The sequence below is a fragment of the Mustela lutreola genome, chromosome 3 (genome assembly GCF_030435805.1).
Source record: "Mustela lutreola isolate mMusLut2 chromosome 3, mMusLut2.pri, whole genome shotgun sequence".
Classification (NCBI taxonomy): Eukaryota; Metazoa; Chordata; class Mammalia; order Carnivora; family Mustelidae; genus Mustela; species Mustela lutreola.
Genome location: NC_081292.1, coordinates 137,537,588 through 137,554,471, shown reverse-complemented (window position 1 = coordinate 137,554,471; position 16,884 = coordinate 137,537,588). Strand labels below are relative to the sequence as shown.

The 16,884-nt window shown below is 41.5% G+C and overlaps 1 protein-coding gene across 12 annotated transcripts in view; it reads left to right on the top strand.

The window, feature by feature from the left end:
- Positions 1-5,735, top strand: part of OSBPL6 (oxysterol binding protein like 6) — a 204,355-nt gene extending 198,620 nt beyond the window's left edge. For all 12 annotated transcript variants that reach the window (XM_059166931.1, XM_059166941.1, XM_059166939.1 and 9 more), the window contains 2 exons: positions 216-338; positions 1,825-5,735. In XM_059166931.1, coding sequence (XP_059022914.1) covers positions 216-338; positions 1,825-1,933 — 232 coding nt within the window. In that variant the 3' untranslated portion in view covers positions 1,934-5,735. The remainder of the gene's footprint in view (positions 1-215; positions 339-1,824) is intronic.
- The last annotated feature ends 11,149 nt before the right edge of the window (positions 5,736-16,884 follow it).

Below are 16,884 nucleotides of genomic sequence, written 5' to 3'. Positions count from 1 at the left end.
ATATTTCAGTTGACGTATACAGCAGGTATGTGACTGGTGGGCAGGCAGACAGAGGTAGCGTGGCCTGGGGGAGGGGCAAGGCGACATTATCAGAGTATGACTCTTCAGCATGTTATTGTCTCAGCAACTAGAAGGTAATTTTATACAAGACGGGATTATTTTTTTTTCTCAGCAGAGAGGATAACATATTAGAGGGATAACTGTGTTCTGCTTAGGTTTTTGGAAGAAGGAAATTTAGAAGCTGCAGCAGCAGAGAAGCAGAGAGTGGAGGAACTCCAGAGATCTCGAAGGCGCTACATGGAAGAAAACAACCTTGAACACATACCAAAATTTTTTAAGTAAGTTCATGCCCATAACAAGCTCATGTTTTGCAAATGATGGCCACCAGCCATGAGAGACCCCAGGTGAAAAGAGAAAATGAGGCATAGTTTAGTATGCGAGCAGCTTAAAATTAAACTGATTAGGGTAACTTTGGTTTTGGTAGTGGAGGTATTGGACTAGATCTTGCACTTGTGAACAGTCTGTAAACATACAAGTCAGTTCTCTTCCACGGCTCTTTTCTTTTCATGAACAGCAGGAAGGGTGAGGGCCTTGCCCACAATGCTCTCTCTACTTCAGCTACAGCATTGAGAATGGTGGAAACTTGTTTCCACCCCTCAGCTCAAGGCCACAGGGGGACACCCACTGCCCACAAGGTCATCCTGGCTTCATTAGTGTCTGATTTTATTTCTGTTGTACGGGGCTTATGTCGTTCAGATTTGGTCCTTCTGTGGTACTGTCATGGGTGATTATTACAGGATTATTTGAAGGATTATATATAAATCACACAGATGAAGCTGTGTTTTCCAAATCCATCTGTTACCCTCCAGAGCCAGGACATATCAGCCCAGAATAACCTCCTATCCTTTAGAATTGCCCTCTCATGACTGTCTTGGGGAGGAATGCAGCCTTGCCCTTTTGATGTTGAAAGTGCACTCTGGTTGTGGACCATGCGGGGCTCAAGCACTACTGTTCCCTGCAAGCGAAGCAGTATTCTTGTGGGTCTGGGGCCTGAAGCTCTTAGTATAGAACTTGTTCGTGCTTTTTCTTTCTTTCTTTTTTATTTATTTACTTACTTTTTTATTTTATTTATCTTTTTTGGGGAGATTTATTTGAGAGAGGGAGAGCATATCAGGGGAGGAGCATAGGTAGAGAGAAAGAGAATCCAGAGCAGCCTCCGCACTGAGCTTGGAGCCCAATGCGGGATTCGATCTCACAACCTGAGATCATGACCTGAGCTGAAATCAAGAGTCAATGACTGTGCCACGTAGGCATTCTATACCTGATTTCGGGGGTGGGGGGAAGTTCACTCTCTAGCCTTGCCTAGAAGTGATTTATTTGTGCCCTTTGTCCCTCTCCCCATGACCCCATCCTATTTCAAACAAATAACACAAACAAAACGGAGTTTCTTTTTGGTCAAAAATAGTAAAGACAGGGACACCTGTGTGGCTCAGTCAGTTAAGTGTCTGCCTTTGTCTCAGGTCATGATCCCAGGGTACTGGGATTGAGCTCAATGCCCGGCTCCCTGCTCAGCAGGGAGCCTGCTTCTCTCTCTTCCTCTGCCTGCCGCTCCCCCTGCTCATATGCTTGCTCCCTCTCTCTCTCTCTCTGATAAATAAATAAAATCTTTAAAAAAAAATAGTCAAGTCATCAATAAACAGATAGGACACTAACTGGATTATGGAGTACCCCTTTTCCATACACATCCTATCTACGGGAGAGGGTCCAATGACCAGGCCATCTTGATGTGATTTGTGTCTAATGTTGATTTTTGTATTTCCACAGAAAAGTTATTGATGCCAATCAAAGAGAAGCCTGGGTTTCTAATGATACCTACTGGGAGCTGCGGAAGGACCCTGGGTTTAGCAAAGTAGACAGCCCTGTTCTTTGGTAAATGGGGAATGTAGAGCTAGCCAACATATCACGCTCTGAATGAATAAATAACTATGCACAATTATGTTTCCTAGAGCTCCGCGTGGTTTCTGGGTCGACTGAAAACCGACCGTTTGCTTTTCTATTCATCTTTATAATGGACTTTCAGAAGTGCATTAGACAAGGCCCCTAACCACTTTTGGATCCTTTCTGTTTTGCTGCAACCTTATCCCTTAAAAAACATCCACGCCCTCCTTGAGAAGCCGAATAAAAGGAGCAGAATACAAAATCCAAAGTCTGAAGTGTCTGTAAAGAAAACAAACTGTAACTGGTGCTTAAAGCTGATCCAGAGAGCTTAAAGCAACACGACATGTAAACCACGCGTTCGGGCTTTGTGTGGAAGTACCATACCCGCATCATAGAAGCTCCTGGGCCACGGCAGTCGGTCAGCTCAGACTTCGAGTGTGTCTGTTGGATGTGGTGTACTTGTGCTGACCTTGTCAAAAAAGATGTGATACTCCTCAGACCCTGTTCCATCTGTACGCCATTGTTCATGCCTTAAGAAATGCAAAGATGTACAATAAATCATTTTTTAAATGTGTGCTCATAGGTTAATGTGAGGGACGGCTCTTTGGAATCATGGCGTGATTCACTTTCTGGGATCAGAACAAGTAAGAGACTAACGTAAGTGGATTTTCAAAAAGTAAACTACACATGCTTTTCTTTGATATGTTAGTTCCTGTATCATCTGTCTGAAGGGCAAGAAGGAAAAGGTGTGCTCAGTAGATCTCTGTATTCACATTGCTCGTCAAGTTCCTGTCCTGCGACCAGATAATAAACCCTCTTCCACCTAATCTCACAGTGTGCCCTATTCTTTGGCAATATCTGTATTTGATTTGAACACTTGGCATCAGTATTAAAACCGTAGAAGGAAGTAACAGAAAGCCTGTGGGATTTCTGCGTGGGCTTAGGAGTCACTGCAAACGGAGCTATTTTTGAGCAGAACACAACGTAACCTGCATCTTGTCCTGGGCCCAAGCCGTGGGCACTCGCGGAAACCCACTGGGAGCAGAAGCGGGAGTACTGGTAGCTTATTTGCATTGTTTAAATGAGTTCTATGCAAAACCATATTTTATATTCCCATCAAGTGATTCTGTATGATACGTAACGACCTGTTAGGCATTTGCCTTGCTATTGGCAGAGATAATAAAATAAGCTAAGGAATTTATCCATCCCAACAAAAGCCGGGGCGGTGGGGTGGGGGGAGGGGAAGGGCAGAAAAATGCTTTGCATACTTCAGGATTTGTTTTTTCTTCCAATATACAGAGGCTTTTGTAAGAAACTTGCATCAGTGTTCCTGAGTTTCTGCACGTAGATGACTATATAAATGCCTGTATGTTAAAAAAAAAAAAACAAAAAAACAACTCTTCTGAGTTTTTCCTAGAGAATTATAAAATTACATATGCTTTATTCTTGGAATCTTACCATCAGGTTTTAAGTGCTATTTTAAATTCTGATAACAAGGTTATTGACATTTTACATTTGGTTATGAGGTGTTGATTTTAGTGTTCTTTCTCCTCAGCAAAGCATTCCTAATGAATGACTAACCCACTCTGAAACCCTAACCACTGCTGAGAGCGGAAGGGAAAACTCCGGAGTTTCCACTAGGTGGAGCAGTGTTTTAGTTCTGAAGCTCATCCCGCCCCCATCCGCTCTCCCCACCTTGTATGGAGTCCCTACATTATGTGTGCTGTAGGGTTTAAAGTGAAATTTCCTTTTCAATAGTAAATGCCCTAATCCATCGCCAGATCTAAGCATTCCACTGGAGCAACACCCTCCCTAGAATTCTCAATGCCTTTAATTCCCATATTAAATCTATAGGTGGCTTGCCCCAAGGTAGTAAAATTATTCCCTTGTTATTGATTTTTTTTCTGTGCATTCATCGTGACGTCTTTTTATCTGCATCCTGAGATACATGCCTTTAATTTTAATTAGAAATTCTAAGTCTAGTTCTAAATTCTAATTCTTCCCCATAGAAGTCTGTTCTCCCACAGTTGGTAAAGCTTTAAATACTATTTAAAGGGGTTCTGGTCTATACTTACTAGCACTTCCCTCAACAGTCTCAAAATATGTAGCCTAAAAATAAGAAGAGAATTCTGCAAAGCAAAGGTACTGCGAGTAAAGAAGTAGGAAGGTGAGGCATTAGGTGACTGTGGGTGTTATCAGACAGCTGGAAGAGGGCCCAGGGCCCATCAGGGAAGCAACTACCATACCTGGTATTTAGGCTGAAATTGAGAAAAAGAGTAACGACTAGAAAGGACCTTCATTAGCCAAGTTCAAGCGACTAATCAAGTAGGTAAATGTTGGTCAAAGCTAACCTGAAACTCTGATTGGGATTTCAAGATGAGAATGGGAAGAATGCCACGTTAATGAAAAGCACCACATTTTATAATATTCCAGATTTAGAATCTATTTTGAGATCCAGACATCCTGATTAGATTCCCAATTCAAGTGATCAATTAGGTTTTAGGTAATATTCCTATAATACCTGATTCACAATTCTCCCTATTAAGTCTTCATGCCCATGTAATGGTCCCATTCCTCCCCACCCACTCCCTGCCCTACCCCCCCCCTTTTTTTAACTTTTGATTGATATCACGGTTTTAGAATTGTCAGACTTTCTCTGTTTGGGATTTTCATCCACATAATTTGGGGGCTTTTGAGACTAGTTTAAACAGCAAACAGAATAAATGTTAGATCATTCCTGATAAAACCTGACTTATTTCTTAGAATTTTATATAAGCCTCTTTGTTTCAAGGGTACATTTCTTATTTGTTTTTCCCCAGAACAATTTAAACTAGAGCAAGACTTAATATATCTTTATACCTCCCCCGTGATTTATTCATCAGCTCCTTCATCTTTCTGAGCTGGTCATTAAGGAAAGCAGTAATAAGTGATGATGGCCCTGTGGATATGGCTAGACCGCGCAGATCGATGGCACACACCAGCACTCATAGAGGCCGACCAGAAACCAATTATTTTGCTTCCATATGCTGCCACCCAGGGTGCAAATGTACTCTCAGAATTTGCGGTTATTTTTTTAAATTAAGTCATTATTTTTCATGGGTTACTTACAAGTAGCCCATAATTTCCAGGCAGTTGTAAAAACAAACCTCATTTAAGATACCTTTTAATATTGCCTATCAATTATATGTGACATTAAAACTACCAAATGTATTTACCAAGGAAGAGAAACCAAGGGGTCGTCCATACAGAGGATGCCAGGTTGTTGATTTTCCAAACCTTTTGCTCCTCTTCATTGTTCTGGTCCCCGTGCCTTTCAGCAATCCCACTAACCAATAGTGTTAGCCCCTGCCTGGAGGAGCACTTGGAAGGCAGGGGTTAAAGAGGAACCTGATCAGTGGTTTGCTTAGTTCTGGTTACGGCTATGGCTGGAGAAGACTTTATAATCATAATCTAATGTATAATTTTGTTATTACAAAAGTTAATTCTCCATCTTGTCTAATCTTGTTCCCTATCATCCTGGATAATGAAGTGTTTGGGGGAGCAGAGCTCCTCACACACCAGGGGGTGTAATCAATGTTTGCACTTGGCTCAAGTCATTATATTATGAATGTGGCACAGTAAATAAAGTTTGTGTACAAAATACTAGTTTCTTTCTATGGGAGCCATTATGTTCAGGATATATATAATGTATCTAATTAAACAATTATGAATCTATCTTGTGCTCTAGAAATGTTCTTTTGGGGGGAAAGATGAAAAAAATGTAATTGGAGCTAAGATTAAAGTGTTTTGGTCTTGTTGGGGTTTTGTTTGTTTGTTTGTTTGTTTTCAAAAAGCTTCCCAATCATTTGGAAGTACTGCTTATCAAAACATGATCAAGCCCTCTAGATTTTTATAAAATTGATACCTTTAAAGTATACATTACATGAATCTTCCATTAAGCCTGACTGTTTAGCTTTAATACATGACTGTGGGAATGCACCTATGTGACTGAATTGTAAGAACTTCACTGCAACCTTTGCTATTAGAGAAAATGGTAAACTGCTTAAGAGGGTTAGCTTTAATTCTTTCAAAATGAGATCTAAAAACAGAATTCTTTAAAAATCGTTGTGATGAAGCAGCATGGCCAAAATTTGGAGCTAGTGAAGCCCCATGATTAAGGCAACTTACACGGGCCAGTTTCCTGTCTGTTACATGCATCCTTTTGTTTTCCAAAACCACCATCCTTTTTCTCCTGCCTCTGGTCCTAACATAGCGAGGGGCAGGGATACACATGTCTATTCTTTTGTACTGTGTCACTGAGTATGGGAAAAATATGCAGAATTTATGCACAGTTGCAGGGAACCTCTGCATTAACCCTCCGTGGAACATTAATAAATGTTCATGGATTTAAAATTGCCCCATAATTACATATTATTCGTTCCTTGGTTTCTTCAGATTGGTAGGAAAAAAAACATAAAACAACAATTTCTTATTTTCTGCAATTTTTCCCCATTATGCTTCCTTCTAAATATACACTAGGGCAATGGTGATTAAAAGAATCTTGAGTTTTCAGAAAATAAGATACAATTCTTTGAGTCCACCCGTTTCTTCTTTAGGTTATTGAGGTTCTTTAGCTTATTGAGCTAGAGCTGGCAAAAACTTTACATGTATGAATGAGTAATTTGATACATTTTGACATATATACATTCTTGACACCATCACCACAATCACAATAACATAATCCATCACCACCAAACATTTCCTCCGCCCCTTTCTCTTCCCTCCCCTGACCTTCCCCATCTGCCACCCCAAGACAGTCATTGATCTGCTTTCATTACTTCTTAAAACTCTGCATATTTTCTTGTCTTTATTGCATATGGGACTTTTCTAGAAGACCATGTGCTTAGAGTAGATATGTGCCACCAAACACCTCCTGTGCCACTACCCCAGTATTCCACCATCAGTACTAACACATTATAAGAGGATCTCATTAAGTTCTAGGTCTGGTGGCCAAGTAGAAATTTTCAATTTTAAATAGAAGACAGTAAACTATGTTTCGTATCAAAATGGCCGTTAATGAACTCATTTCCATCTTTGGAGTGGGGGGTAATCCACAATAATGATAACAATGAACTTGTTGGCAGTGCTGTGGAAACCCTGGGAAGGGTTTTCGTCTTGCTTGTAAGGAATGCATCACTGACAAAGGCTGAGAATCCAGAATGACTGCTCTAGAAATGATGGTGTCTTGATAAAAATGACACAGGAAGTAGGCTTTGCTGCTTTCTTTTTTATCAACCTAGCTCCACTTTGGGGTCACAAACATTTGAAAGCTCTGGGGCTCAAAAAGGCTGCCTTTCCATCTTTCCGAATGCACTCACTCCTCATCTGGAAATCAAGTAAGCCTAACTTCCAGAAAGTTCATAGAAATGAAGTAACTGCAGTCCAGGTTGCTTCCTGGCATTGGCCTCTGTGCAAGTTGAGAGCTTGTTCCTTCTTTCCTGTCCCGCAAAGCTTGTTGCTCAAAAGTAGAAAACTTTTCCAGAGACCGTCAAATACAGCATGATTGACATTAAATGCTAATAAAGAAAAAAGCCAAGAATGAATAAAAGAGAAATGGAATCTGAGAACGAAATGTAGGCTCCCTAAATGGACCAAGGGTCATTCTCCGTGGGGGCATGCGAGTGGATCCCAAGGGGCCAAGTTATTGCCTTGGATGTTTATTTAAAGGCAGATTCCTGAGCTTCCCTCTGAAGATTCTGAGCCCCTAAATCTAGGGTGTGGACCAAGAATCTGCATTTTACCAAGCATCCTTGGCCCCTAAGAAATTTTGAGGCAGATGGGAAACCTTCATGAGCATGGGCTAGCCCCACCAACCACTTCCTGGTTCCTGCTCCAATCTCAGGATTTTTTGTTGTTGTTGTCTCATAGCGACATTTAGGAGTCAACAAGAAAGTCTGCTTCAAGGAAGAAAAACTGACTAGAGCTCGGTGACTTGTGACTCACCCACCATGCGTGGCTTCTTGTCAGTTTGATGGCTTCTGTCCTGAGGCCAGTGCTGTGATATGGACATGAAGAGGAGGGAGGACAGAACTCTGAAGCCTGAAAGATGAGACTGTGTTAACCAGAGACCATAAAAGTCTGTTCTGGAGAAATTCTAACCTGCCCAGATAAACAGAACTTCTACTCTTCAAAGCAATGGACCAACCTCTTCTGCCTCACCTTCCCCTTCCTCTTAGATTTGGTTCATGCCTCCAAGGGAAGTTTTAAAATTGGTCTGAGGAGGATCTCCTGGCTGGTGGAAGCCCACAGGGAAATTCTGTGGCAAAGCACGCTTTTGGTCACCTGACAGATTTTCGTAACGAGGTATAGCAGCAAATTCTTTATCCACCTCAGCTTCTTCCCTGAAAATATTATATTTTTTAAATTTTTGTTTGAAAAAAACTCCACTGTGAAATTATTCTGCTTATAATTGAACGTATAAAGGCAATAGTCATACTGTTAGTTTGCATATGGTCATTTTGAGATAGAAAAATTAAATTTTGTCTTATATTAGGAGTAGAATTTCAAGCAACTTTCTACAGAAAAAATAGCGTATAGTTAAATTTCCTACTGAAAGGGTAATTATTCACTGAAAAATACTGTCTGATCTGTGTCACCTCAAAATAAGAATTGTGCCTCTTCGATGAATGCTGTGTACCAGAATGTTACATTTGTAAGAGCACAGGAAACTCAATAAATTTTAAACTACATAAAGAGGCTTGAGTTTTGTGTGTAGCGTGGTCTAATGACCTGTCCACAAAATGAGTAAATATTTGTATCTCCAGCAAGAGACTTCAAGTTGGATTTAAAGAAAATTGAATACTTACATTGACTACATTTTCAGCTCATTTTTTCATATAGCAGCGATGCAGAAACTATGTTCAAATCAAGTACTAGGACAAAAGACTTCTCCCTGAGTTTTGAACTTATGTATATGAAGACGTAGGAAGCTGGTTTCAGTTTTCTATTTTGTTTCTAGATTATAGGAATAAAAGTGTATGCAGTTCTTAAACGCTACAGGAAACTCAAGCCCACACAGATGAGTTTTTCCATTACTGGGCTCTTGTGAAAACCCCTAGGGATTGGCTTGTCCTCATCCAGTAGTCCTCCCTCAGAAAGAGACTGTTCATAGGGAGTGTTTTCTGTCACTGAGGAAAACTCTTTCAATAAAATAGTGACAGTGTATGTTGTTTTTAATCTTTGTGCACATTGGGGGGTGCCTGGGTGGCTCAGTGGGTTAAAGCCTCTGCCTTCAACCCAGATCATGATCCCAGGGTTCTGGGATCGAGCCCCACATCGGGCTCTCTGCTCAGCGGGAGCCTGCTTCCTCCTTTCTCTGCCTGCCTTTCTGCCTACTTGTGATCTCTGTCTGTCAAATAAATAAATAAAATCTTTTTTTTTTTTTTAAATGTGCACATTGTAAGCAGAAGATTTCTGAGTCTTGACCTCCAAATCTCTGATTTCTTATAAAGAGGTGGAGGAGGAAGTATTTTCAGAGGCAGTGTCAAAGCAATATATGATACATTTGGTCACTACAATCCCCAATCAGTTTCCTCTGAAAATATTGGCAGTTGCCCTATTTCGATCCTGCTAGAATACGTTAAGTGCATAGGACTTTCAGCAGCCAGGTTCACTCTGGGGTGTTCCTGGGGTGGTGTGTCATCTTGACGCTGTTCCACGGACATGTGAGGGTCTTGTCAGAGCACCTCTTGGAGTTGGGGTCCCAGGATTAGAATGAGAAATGTCCATGTGGGTGGCAGAACACTCAAAGACATTTTCCTTCTTTGCATCTTTTGCTGTGTACACCCTAGAATTTCTCAGAGAGATAGACAGAGGAAGAGGAAGAGAGACAGACTGAGAAAACTCCAGATACAAAGGAATACCCCTCCCCTTACAAAATAAGCAACAGGAAAGCAAATGCAAATTAAGTAGCAAAGAGTCACAGTAGATGAGACTTTTATTTGCGTAGTTTGTGATTATGGAATCATGGTTGCCCTGTCACTTCCCTGGTCCAGGGAAGAAACCACGCCAGAGAATGAACCTCTTGAGAGTACACATAGCCCCGCTGACACGACACTATAACAGATTTGTAGGGAGTGATTTCTTGGTGTCATTTTCGCTTCCTGGGTACAAAATACGGGTTCACAGTGGGATAAATACAGATGAGCCCCTAACTAGGCCACAACACAGTATCTAATGACACGGGGGGATGGCAGGGTGGGGAGCACCCACAGCGTCGCTTTTTAAATCAGTAACGTTCAGGTTTGTAGTCTCAGCCCTGAGAGTTCAAACTCATTTTCTAAATTCCTCACAAATTTGCCAGAGTTAATGATATTTAATGGAATGTTCTCAACTTACTCTGTTCAGAAAAATGTGTTTTTCCACAGGCAGCCTAGCTCAGTTGATGAAAATGCCTAAAGCTAGCGTGGCTAGAACCCCTCAGATTATTCATTATTCATTGAGATGTTTTATTTTTCATTTGTTAGCATTTGGGACAGATCCCAATGACAAAACTATGTGGGTGGTATTGTCCATGCTTTAATGTTGACAATTCTGGGAGGCCCTGTCTCTCCGATGCATCATCTCACATGGTGCTGCCTTCCCAACAGATCTGGGGAACCACAAGAAAGAAATTTTCTTCTTTCTAGCCAGTGGGGGAAATTTGCAAAGCTGCTAATTTATGAACAACGTCAGTGGTTTTAGAGCTGTCCCAGACTCTACTTTTGTAAGTCACAATTATGAATTCTAAAACCTAGCTGTATGAGTTTCCTATTGGTGCTCTAACAAATTCCATGAACTTAGTTGCTTAAGACAACAAATATTTATTCCTTTATGGGTTCTGGAGGAGTAGGAGTCCAAAATAAGTCCGACAGAGCTAACGTCAAAGTGCTGGCCCAGTTGGTCTCTTCCTTGTCTTTTCCGGCTTCTGAGGGCAGCCTGCATTCCGTGGCTTGTGGCCACATCCCTCTGATCTCTGCCTCTGTAATCCCAGGGCCGTCTCCTCTCATGTAGTCAAATCTTCCTCCTGGCTTTTATTAAAACACCATGATTATATTGAGAGCCCACCCAGACAATCCAGGATAATCTCCCCATCTCGGGTCTCTAATATAATCAGATCTGGAAAATCCCTTTTGTCATATGAAATAGTGTCGCTCTCGGCCCGCAAGAACGACACGGAGACATGCGTGGAGGCAAACTTCTTTAATGGCTTCTTTTTATCTTCTTCCCCCTCTGGCGCAGCACAGCACGCAGCTCCCGCCGCCCCGCTCGGCGTCGCCGCCGCCTCCAGGGCCGTGCACTGCCCCTCGGCGCCTCCGCCGCCGCCACCACCACCGAGGCCGCCGCCGCCATGGTCCGGGCTGCGGCCCCCTCCAGCTGGGCGCGGCGCGGCCTGGCTCCCGGCGGGCGCGCCCCTCTACAAGTACATTCAAGCATATATACACCCGCAGCTTAGCCCGCCTAGCCAATCACCGCAGTGCTCATGCACCTCCCGCGTGAGTGGACCTAAATGAACAGCCAATCATATTCAGTCCCTTACAGCTCTTATAGTAGGCCTCCTGTACTGGCTCCCGACAAAATAGCATACCCAGATTCCAGGAATTAGGAGAAGAACATCTCTGGGGGACACTATTCAGTCTACCACAATGACTAACAAGTAGGAGGAGGTGCGTTGCACAATGCAAACGCAGAGAAGGTAAAAAATCTCTCGTTCAATAACAGAGTAGCCAGATGCTCAAGACATCGAAAATGATTCTTTCACAAAAATCTATCACCTTTACCTAAAATAGTGCTCGTCATATTGTAGGTGTGCAAGAAATACGTATTAAATGAATGAATGGATGGATGCAGCTCCCTGTGGAGATTGCCAACGGAAGAAAGTGTAAGTCTGTGGAGAAAACAACTTTGAATTTTTCTTATTACATTAAAAATAAGCAAGTATGTGTTGAAACCTTTTTTTTTTTTTTGTAAAAAGGATTTTCCAGTTCTGTGAAAGTGATTAATTCAGTTAATTAATTGGGAAAATAAAATCTGTAGCTGTCAGAGGCAAGGAGCCTCAGTAACATCCATTCCTGAGTAAACTCGTTCAGCAAGGCATAACGCTCTGGAGTTAAAGGAAGTGGGAGCACAGAGCACCACATTGTCATGGGACCATCTTTAGCAATGACCCGCCCCTAGTCTTTTCTTTGACTTCTCCCACCATACTGTACCGCATCTGGGAGCCACTCTTATGAGGGTGAGTGACTGAGGATATCATCCTAAATTTAGACTCATGTCGCTGCAATAACTGGATGACTCCATATGGCACTAAATAGATTGGACTTTGGAATAGCCAACCCCTATTTCAATTAAACCCTGGTTTAAAGCAGTAGGAAAACCAAGCTCCCGTAACATTCTTAACTTGAAAGAAAAAGATTTGTTTGAATTGGAGAAGTCCCATCGTTTATAAATGAGAAAACGCTTCTCTCAGCCCTCCTGTCTAAACAAACTCACTTTCTATTCTCATTGGCTTGTCTCTAATGAGACAGTTGGGATTAAAAGGTAACCTCTTATTCAGACATCTGGGTGGCTCAGTTGGTTAGAAGGCTGCCTTCCGCTGGGTTCGTGATCCTAGGGTCTCGGGATCTAGTCCCGCATAGGGCTCCCTACTCAGTGGGGAGCCTGCTTCTCTCTCTCTCTGCCTCTGCCTGCTTGTGCACTCTCTCTGTCTGACAAACAAATAAATAAAATCTTTTTAAAAATTTTTTTAAAGAGGTAACCTCTTATCAATCCTATCCTTGGGGACCAGAAGGAAAATTTCACAAAAAATCACAAAAGAGCCTGTGTGAACTTTAAATTAAGCCCTTAAAAGTAAGAATATAAAAGTAGTAAGGAAACTCCACGGTAGCAAGTATATGCCTGTATGCTCCATTGACGGCATCATTACACAAATGAGAACTGACCGCAGATGTGTTTTCTGTGTTAAGGTGAGAGAGAGGAGTAGTTCATATAGAGCAAGTGGCATCTGTTGTCTAGCACCAGGAGCAGGAATCTGAACTATTCTGCCAATGCAAGTCAGTTTTGTTTTGATAACCTGTTAGTGAAACAAAAATCCTGATGTTTCAACACAGTGGGTTTTTTCCTCTTATATTTTTCCCTTGGCAAACATCCAAATGAGGCAAGAACCTTAGAAAGTCAGGGTTGAATGATAACAGGGGCACCTGGGTGACTCAGTCGGTTAAGCACCCAACTTTTTTTTTTTTAAAGGGAGGTTTTCTTTCTTTCTTCTTCTTCTTCTTTGTTTTTTTTTTTTTTTTAAAGATTTTATTTATTTACTTGTCAAAGAGAGATAGGGAGAGTGCAAGTAGGGGAGCTGCAGACAGAGGGAGAAGGAGGCTCCCTGCTGAGCAAGGAGCCTAATGCAGGGCTCCAACCGAGGAACCTGGGATCGTGACCTGAGTCGAAGGCAGATGCTTTACCAACTGAGCCACCCAGGTGTCCCAGCATCTAACTCTTGATTTCAGCTCAGTTCATGATCTCTGGGTCCTGAGATCAGGCCCCAAATCGAGCTCTGTGCTCAATGCAGAATCTACTTGTCCTTCTCCCTCCCCACCACCCCTGCTTGCTTTTGCACCCTCTCTTTCACATGAATAAATAAACAAACAAATAAATAAAATCTTAGAAAAAATGATTACAGAGCATGCAAATATCTTCATATCTCTTATCATTTCTTATCATCCACACAACCTTTAGTGCCCACAGCCATTGTACTAATACTTTTCGCTGTGGAGTCTCTTTATCCCAAGTGGTATCTTCTCCTCGGTGAGGAGTCAAAACATGAAAGAAGAAATTTGTCTTTCTCAGGAAATTTGATGAAGAATATGTGGCCTGCACAAAATGTTTATTTTTATTTAAAATATTTAAATAAACATTTAAAATGTTTATTTTAACATTTATCATCCACCACTGGCGATTTCACCCACCACGATGAAAACAATGACCACATTATGGAAACAACGAAGACCATCCACATGAGAACAGAGGATATTTATTCAGATCCTGCTTTAGCAAGCAAGGGAGCCACCATCACTTGCATTTGGCAGAGATGGACTCGGAGGCAGACAGGGGAGTTGGGAAGTTCTATACTGAAAAGAAATTTCAGATATACCTAGATGGAAAGTGGTTGGCATTGGGAAGATGGAGGCAGGCTCACTAGAAACAATATAACTTATTTAGCTTGGGAAAGCATATTTGGCTTTCTCTGGTCCTGAGTTGGAAACTGAGGCAAAAGAGGGAAGCTGGAGCCACAGACTGAGTCCTGAAGTTGTGGGCTATTTGGGCTGATGGTTGCAGAGGTTCTGGCTGAGAGTTCTATTGTCATATATGGTCTGGCCATTGTCTGTTTGTGCTTTCAGTCTTTCAACATGAAAGCCAGGTTATTAAAACAACAACAACAACAACAAAACAAAACTCCAGAATGTCCAAGCCTGCAGAAGACACATCAGCATGTACTTGAAAAGTTAGTTGTTATTTTAAGAACACTGTGCCTGAAGATCATGATCTAGCACATAGAGCAGCTGAAGGTGCATTTTCATATTATTCTGTGAAACATAAATTTTCATTTAAGTCACGTGTCTCTACCTTATACATCTGTATCCCTCACGCTTTCCAAAATCAGGTTCCTAGAAGCCCTTTCTTCCTGTTGGCTTTTTGGTTTTCTGAGGGGTTAGGCCTAAAAAGAGGACTTTGAAAAGATAAGGAAGGAACATACAACTCAACAATAAAAAAAAAACAAGCAACAGGATCAAAAAATGGGCAAAGGGCTTGAATAGACACTTCTCCAAAAAAGTACACAAATAGCCAACAAGCACATTAAAAGATGCTCAGCATCGCTAAACAGGGAAATGCAAATCAAAACCACAACAAGATGCCATATTAGTCTTATTAGGATGGCAATTCTTAAAACAAATAAAAAATAAAAACAAAATAACAAGTGTTGGCAAGGATATAGAGAAATTGGGACCCTTGTACACTATGGGTAGGAATGTAAAATGATATAGCTGGTGTAGAAAACAGTATGGGAATTCCCAAAAAATAATTAAAGTTGATCATATGATTCAGCAATTCCACTTCTGAGTACATGCCTATAAATTTGCTATGGGCACCATAATACAATGCCTCACTCTGGGTGACTGAAACAACAGACATTTATCTTCTTACAGTTCTGGAAGCTAGAAATCCAAGATCAAGGCTCAGGTGGGTTTGGTTTCTTCTGAGGTCTCTCTGCTTGGCTGACAGATGGTCACCCTCTTGTTGCCTCTTCCCATGTTTGTGTCTCTGTATATGCCTGCCCCTGTGGCATCTCTCAGTGTGACCAAATGTCCTTCTTAAAAGGACTGCAGTCAGATTGGATTAGGGCTCATCCTGATGGCCTCATTTTGACTTAGTCACTTCTTAAAAGGTCTTCTCTTCAAATACAGTCACACTCTGAAATACTGGGGGCTAGAATTTCAACATATGAATTGGAGGGGGACACAATTCGGCCCCTAACAATACCCAAAATAATTGAAATCAGGGTCTCAAAGAGATATTTGTGCATCCCTGTTCATACCATTATTCGCAATAGGTAGAGCCAATGCAAGGGTCCATCAATAAATGAACTGATCAAAAAAATGTGGTAAACACATACAGTGGAATATTATTCAGCCTTAAAAGGGAAGAAATTCTGATATGTGCTACAACGTGGATGAAACTTGAGGACATTATGCTAAATGACTTCAAACAGTCACAAGAAAGACAAGTACTACATTCTACTTCTATGAGGCACCTGCAAAATTCATAGAAATAGAAAGTACAAATTCATAGAAGTAGAAAGTACAAGGGTGGTTGCCAGAGGAATGAAGATCTGGTATTTAACAGGTATAGAGTTTCAGTTTTGCAGGATGAAATAGTTTCGGAGATTGGTTGCACAACAATGGGAATCTACTTAACACTACTGAACCCTACACCTAAAAATGGTTAAGATGACACATTTTATGTTATGTACATCTTGCCACAATTAAAAGACTTTTAAATAATAAAATGAAATAGAGGTATATGCACCTTGTGCCATTGTTAAATTTCCTGGATTTGATATTGTACAATAGTTATATGAGATGTAACCCTTTAGGGACATGGGGTGAAGGCCTCAGGGGTCCTCTCTGTACCATCTTTGCAACTTGCCATAAATCCATGATTAATGTCAAAGCAAAAAAGTTGTTTTTAAAAAATTGCATTCTTGTGTTTAAGAAAGAAGTTATAGATCGCCAGTTGAGTCTCTTGGGCCAGCATAACAGAACTTCACAGACACAGAGATGAAAGGGTCTATTTAACCACAGCCTGCCCGTGAGGGTAACTTTGATCAGCAAGAAGCTCACAAGCTGGGACCCAGCAGGACCAAGTAACCCATGTAATGATTATTGCAAGTTATTAGCCGTCAAGGAAAGGAGAATTAACATGCTTTCTTGTTGGCACTGGGGCCTTGGTAATGGCTTCCTACTGAGAAGAGTCCCCAACAATAATTCTGCATGTCGAATGCCTCATTTACCCAATAGTAAACCACAAGCTATAGCCCAGATTCTCTTCATGTACATCACTCAGTATCACACTGTGAGGGCTCAAAGGGCAGTGTGGCTTCAAGCCAAGGCCAAAATGCAATGGTAGGTTTTTCCCTCCAAACTCAGACACAAGGTTTGTCCCTTCCCTTGAAAGAGAGTCAGCCTCCCCTCCCCCAAACTGGGGTCTAGAATTGTCTAAGAGTTATGGGTGCTATCGGTCTCAACTACCAACTTTCTCAATTGTGGCAGCTCAATTTTTTTTTAAAGATTTTATTTATTTATTTGACAGAGAGAAAGATCACAAGTAGACAGAGAGGCAGGCAGAGAGAGAGGGGGAAGCAGGCTCCCTGCTGAG